Source organism: Agelaius tricolor, unplaced genomic scaffold (assembly GCF_023055355.1).
Source record: "Agelaius tricolor isolate 1412-34295 unplaced genomic scaffold, bAgeTri1.0.p SCAF_10, whole genome shotgun sequence".
Taxonomy (NCBI): domain Eukaryota; kingdom Metazoa; phylum Chordata; class Aves; order Passeriformes; family Icteridae; genus Agelaius; species Agelaius tricolor.
This window is the reverse complement of record NW_027269270.1, coordinates 35,278,221-35,284,353: the sequence shown is the minus strand read 5'-3', so window position 1 is coordinate 35,284,353 and position 6,133 is coordinate 35,278,221. Positions and strand designations below refer to the sequence as shown.

Genomic DNA, 6,133 nt, shown 5'->3' with positions numbered 1-6,133 from the left:
GCCAAGAGCTGGAGGTGGAGAGCTCAAGGACAGAGCTTGAGCCACGTGCCTGCTGAGAAGGGAGAGTGCCACACTCCAAAGGGGAATGGTGTGGAGCTCCAAGAGCTCTTCCAGCTTTTTCCCTGGCTGCAGGAGCTGCCAGCCCTCCCTTGGCTCCTTAGAATCAATCCCATCTTCTCCTTCCAGCAGGAAGACAGAATGTTCCCACTGGATGAGGGAGCGAGGCAGGGCCAGCACGGCCCCGCTGCCGCGGGGATCTCAGCAGTGGGGGGACCCCACAAGGGACTGTCACCCCTAAAGGCAGCCCCTAAAGGGGCAGGGGACACGACATGGGCACAGGTGGCATCCACCATCCAGCTCATGGCAGAATCATGGAATGGCTTCATTGGAAAAGCCTTCCCAGGTCATTGAGTCCAAAACTCCCCCAGCACCGAGTCCCGAGTGCCACCCCAGGTGCCACCCCAAGCCACCACAGCAGGACAAATCAGCTGGAAGGGGTTTGGAAAACCTCCTTTCCCCAGGCCCTGGCCTCTCCACCAGGTCATTCCCGGGAGAAGCATCCCAGGAAATCGCCAGGTGCCCCAGGGCAACCACACCCCTGTGGCAGCAGGGATTGTCCCACTGATCCCACACCGGTCCCATTCTGATCCCTGGGGCTGTTTGGGGTGATCCCAATTCCACACACGGATCCCTGGGGCTGTTTGGGGTGATCCCAATTCCACACATGGATCCCTGGGGCTGTTTGGGGTGATCCCACACGGATCCCTGGAGCTGTTTGGGGTGATCCCATGCAGATCCCTGGGGCTGTTTGGGGTGATCCCACACGGATCCCTGGGGCTGTTTGGAATGATCCCACACGGATCCCTGGGGCTGTTTGGGATGATCCCACACGGATCCCTGGGGCTGTTTGAGGTGATCCCACACGGATCCCTGGGGCTGTTTGGGATGATCCCACACAGATCCCTGGGGCTGTTTGGGGTGATCCCACACGGATCCCTGGGGCTGTTTGGGGTGATCCCACAGGGATCCCTGGGGATGATTGGGGTGATCCCACACGGATCCCTGGGGATGATTGGGGTGATCCCACACGGATCCCTGGGGCTGTTTGGGGTGATCCCATCTCCACTCGGGAAGGACAGCACAGGGTTAAACTCGGCTGCAGCCCCAGCTCCGCATCCACGCTCTCCTCCAGGAAATCTCCAAGTCATGGCTGGGCCGGAGCTCGGCCTGGCCGTGCTGCCCATCCCTGGGAATGCCGGGGAGCTGCAAGGCCGGGATACACACCCAGCCCACGGCTCTGCCTGTCGGGAGCTGCTGCTACCACCCTCCAGCTATTCCCAAACCTCCAAAATCACCCGTGGGAAACTGGTCCGGAGCAGCCTCAGGCTGGGCGCTCCCCTGAGCGGAGGGGGACGAGAATTCCCAACGATTCCCAACAATTCCCAGGCGCTCGGGAGGAGTTTGGATCCCTGGGGAGCTCGGGCGGCCGGGCAGGGATGGGCAGTGCGATCCAGGGGTCCCCGGTGTCACACCCGGCTGGCCCCGCTCCTCTGACACCGCCCCCGCGCACACGGGAAGGCTCCGAAACACTCGGAGCTGGATCCTCCATGAAAACAGAGCCGGGGGAACTTTGGGAATGGGGGTTCCACCACCCGAGCCCACAGGGCCCCAAAGGGCTGCTCTGGCTCGTCCCGCAGCTCCCAGGACTGGCCCTGCACCCCTCAGCACGGAAACCCTTCTCCAAAAGGTGTTTTCCCAAAAAACCCACTCCCACTTCCCTGGGAGTGCAAGCCCGGAGCTCACTCCCACTGAAACCCACGTGGGAAATCCCACTCCCACTAAATCTGATCTCTGCGAGCTCCCCTAAAAGCACTGCCAAACCCATTCCCTCAGAGCCGCTTCCCAAAGGCTCCTCCCTCCCTGAAATCCGTTTGCCCAAACCCAGCACAAATCCCACGGGCAAAAATCCTGCTCCTCCATTCCCCCAAATCCCCCCATTCCCCCAAACCCCCCTCCTCATCCTGCTCCGAACTTCTCCCAACAAACCCATTCCCTAAACGCCCCTCACATCCCCCTTACCCCATTCCAGCCTTGCAAGCCCCCAGTCCCATTCTCCTGATTCCCAAATCCTCCCCTTGCCACACCCAGAGCCCTCTCCCAGCCCCTCTGTGCCCCAACCCCTTCCCCACGGCCCCTTCCTCCTCCCCAAACCCGCTCCCCTTCCCGACCCTTTCCCATGCCGGACCCTCTTCCCTCTTCCCAAAAACGCCACCCTCCCCCTTTTCCTGACCCCCACATCCCGATTCCCAAAGATTCCTCTCAAAGCCGCTCCCCTTCCCGATCCCTTCCCACGCCACTCTGTTCCCCCAAAATCCCTCCCCGACCCTTTCCCATCCCTGACCCTTTCCCTTCCCTCCATCCCTCCATCCTCTCTCCCCTCCCTTTTCCCCCTCCCGCCCCAAACCTTTTCCCCTCCCTCCCGCCCCCCAAACCCTTCTCCTCCCTTCTCCCCATCCCTCCCCATCCAAACCCTTCTCCTTTCCCCTTCCTCCATCCTCAAACCTTCTCCACTCCCTTCTCCCCCTCTCTCCCCATCCAAACCCTTCTCCTTTCCCCTTTCTCCATCCTCAAACCTTCTCCACTCCCTTCTCCCCATCCAAACCCTCTTTTCCTCCCTCTCTCCCTGCGTCCACCCCCTCTCCCCTCCCTTCTGCCCCTCCCTCCCTATCCCCACCCTCCCTATCTCCATCCCCATCCCTCTCCCGTCCCTCCCTCCATCCCAATCCCCCTCCCCTCCATCCTTTCCCTGGCTCCCAGCCCATCCCGGTCCCTCCCCGGCTGCCCCGCGGGGCGGAGCAGGAGCGGAGCGGGCGGTGCCGGGCGGGCAGCGCGGCGGCTCCGCGGGCGCGGGGCAGCGCGGAGCGGCCAGGCTGGGCTCGCCTGGGCTCGGCACGGCTCCGCCCGGCCCGGCTCGGGCCGCCTGCATGCGGCGGCGGCGGCGGCGGGGCTGCGGCCAGGGATGAACGGCTCCTCGGCGGGGCTCCCGGCGGGGATGAGCGGCTCGCTGGGGGTTCCGGCAGGGCTGAACGGCTCGCTGGGAATGCCGGCAGCACCGAACGGCTCCTCGGCGGCGGCGGCCGGGCTGCTGGCGGGGGCCGGGGGCGCGGCTCTGGAGCTGGAGCGGGCGCTGCGCTGCTGCACCGCCGCCTCCGTGGTGACCGACGGCAGCGGCGCGGCGGCGGACGAGCGCAGCCTGTACATCATGCGCGTGGTGCAGATCGCCGTCATGTGCGTGCTGGCCCTCACCGTGGTGTTCGGCATCTTCTTCCTCGGCTGCAACCTCCTCATCAAGTCCGAGGGCATGATCAACTTTCTGGTCAAGGAGCGCCGCCCGTCCAAGGAGGTGGAGGCGGTGGTGGTGGGGCCGTACTGACCGCGGCGCCGAGCCCGGGGCTGCCCGCAGCGCCGACCGCCGGACCGACCGCCGGACTGACCGCCGGACTGACCGCCCGCGGACGCGCGGGGTCCGCTCGGAGCTTTTCCTCCTGAAAAACATCGGGCGAATGGATCCCGGCATGCCGGAGGTCGGGAGATGCTCGGGGTGGCCGGAGCCGCCCATCCCGGCCCGGTCCTGTCCGGCCCGGTCCCGCCGCCCGCGGCTGCCGAAGTAAAGCGTGCTCTGATGGCAACAGGTCTGGGCTCCTTATTCCGTCCGCCTCCATCCCTTCCCCTTCCCTTTCTCCTTCCCCTTCCCTCCCACCCGCGAGTCCCGGGATGCGGCTGGGATGAAGCTCTCCCTGTGCCCCCGCGGCCCGTCCGGCCGGGATTTCCCATCCAGCAGGGCTAAATCTCCCCTTTTCCAGGGGGAAATCTTCCCTTTTCCAGCGCTTTTCCGTCCCCCGCCGCTGCTGAGCGCGGGACCCGCATCCCTGCGCGCCGGGAGATGCGGGAATTGCGTTCCTGCCCCTGGATCGCGGCTGTGGCCAGGGAAAGCGCCCAGCCCAGCCCGGCCCGGCCCGGCGGGATCCCGCTGCCCGGGAACACAGCGGCAATTCTGGCTCTGGGAAAGCCCAAAATCCGGGTTTATTATCCCAGCTACGAGCCGGACCAACAGGTGACTTGGCGCGGGCACATTCCAGGGAGGGAGAAGCCGCTGCTCCCACGGGATTTGGATTTCTCCGTCCCTTCCCTCCGCAGGGATCTCCCCGAGTTGTTTCTCCCATTCCCGGGGGCTCCGCTGGCTCCCGGATAAATCCGTGCTCCCTCCCAGAGGCGCTTCCCGGGAATCCCGGCAGCGGGATGGGGACGCAGAGGCTCCGACAACCTGCGGGAAAATCGCTCTCCTGACACCCAAATTCCTGCCGGGAAATATTGATTGTCCGTGTTTTTCAGTGCTGGAAGCTTTTGGAGCTTCCTGCTTTATCCCGGCGGTGGAGATGGCCGAGCTCCCGAAATTTAATGAACGCCCCTAGGAGAGGTTTTCGGGAGTTTAAACTGGGGATGGAGAAGGTGAAATCCATTTCCAGCTGGGCTGGAAGGGGTGGAAAAAGCTGGAGCTGCCAGAGGCGCTTGTGGGAGAGGCTGAGGCACAGCAGAGCATCCCCATGGAATCAATTCCCTGCGCCCGGCAGGAATCTCGGCAGCGATCCCTCATTTCCAGCCGCGTTTAGGGAAGGACAAAGAACAGATATGCCTGTTCTCCCGGGAACAAACACACCCCGGATCGGGAATCACAGAACAGACACGCTCCCCAGGCTGAACCGGCCGCAGAAATATATCCGAAATTCCCCTTTTTTACCCTTCAGTGCCAGAGGAACGTTGGGAAAATGGGAATTTTAGGATAGCACAGTAAGAGGGAGAAATAATGGAGAGGTTTCAGTCATTCCAAAGCATTTGCAGCTGTTTAACTGCAATACTTTGTGGTGTGGTGGAGAACACGGAGCATTCCCGAATCCTGGAATGCTTGGGCACTTTTTGGGAGTTAATTAATCAGGAATCCATCATTAATTACAGGGAATGCTTAGAGTGGAACACATTTTAATTAACCTTAATTCCCAACACCGGAATTCCAAGCCAAGGCAAACTCCTGGTTCTGACCTAAAATTGTGGAATTTTCAGCCTCAGTCCAAGATCCCTCCTTGCCTGGTGCCCCCGCTCTAATCCAGTGTTTGTGGCTCTAATCCCTAAAAATATCCCTCATTTTAGGCAGGGATGTGTTGGGGAAAGGGTTTTTCCTGCTGGGTGATGTGGAGATGTTGGGACACATCCAGTGCATCCATGGGATTTGGGAATTGGAGAACAGATGGGATATTTATAACCTGAGCATGGGCTGGGAGAGGGAGGGGGAGGAAGAACCTCTCAGACTCTGGGACCACCTCAATCCCAGATTTTTGGGGTGATGGAGGAGCAGGAACCTCATGGGGAGCAGAGATTTTTTTCCCAGCTGCTCCCACCATTTTTAGGAAAACACCTGGAAAGCTGCAGGAAGAATCCGTGGGATCGACAAATTTTGGATTTTTTTAGGGCTTTTTTGGGGTGAACAAGACCCAAAAATTCCCTGCAGCCCCAAGGAGAGCAGGCCCCTGATGGAATACTTGGAATTCCCCTGGAGTACAGCAGTGCAAGACTCCAGTGTGACTTTGCTGGAGTCGGGGCTGGAATGCTCTCACCTCAGGCTCCCTGAATCCCTCATTCCTGTCTCCACAGCCATGACATCATTCCCGTGGATTGAATCCCAGTGCCAGCAGCTCCAGGGCAGAGCTCAAGGCCATGCACCCTCCGTGCTCATCTCCCAGCTGGAAAACCCCAGAAAAAGCCTCTGCTGGGAATAAACCTCCCCAGATCCCACCTGGGTCCCCAGGAACGCAGGATGGGAGAGCAAGGATGGATTTCCCCCTCCCAGCCCCAAAGTGCTGTGGATCCATCCCAGGACAATCCTGGAGGCGCCTCGGGCGCTCCCAGAGCCCCTCTGGAGAGGCTGGGCTGGCACCTCAGCCAGGGAAAATTCATTAAAACTCATTAAAATCACACCTGGAGCCCCGGAGCGCTCCAGGTAATGGCTCTGGGGTTTCATCCTCTGCTTCCCACCTCTTTTTGGGGATCCTCGTCCGGCCCCGGCTGAGGGAGGAGGGGA

At 61.4% G+C, this 6,133-nt stretch overlaps 1 protein-coding gene across 1 annotated transcript; it reads left to right on the top strand.

Moving 5' to 3' along the window:
• The first annotated feature begins 2,509 nt into the window (after nt 1-2,509).
• RPRM (reprimo, TP53 dependent G2 arrest mediator homolog) lies at nt 2,510-3,689 on the top strand. The gene has a single exon (XM_071435527.1). It carries the CDS (start codon nt 3,020-3,022, stop codon nt 3,431-3,433), a length of 414 nt encoding a protein of 137 aa, XP_071291628.1. The 5' UTR covers nt 2,510-3,019; the 3' UTR covers nt 3,434-3,689.
• Nucleotides 3,690-6,133: the final 2,444 nt, after the last annotated feature.

Bases quoted from the DNA above. Each gene is read 5' to 3' on its own strand.
- RPRM (XM_071435527.1), top strand. From the start codon at position 3,020: ATGAACGGCTCCTCGGCGGGGCTCCCGGCGGGGATGAGCGGCTCGCTG.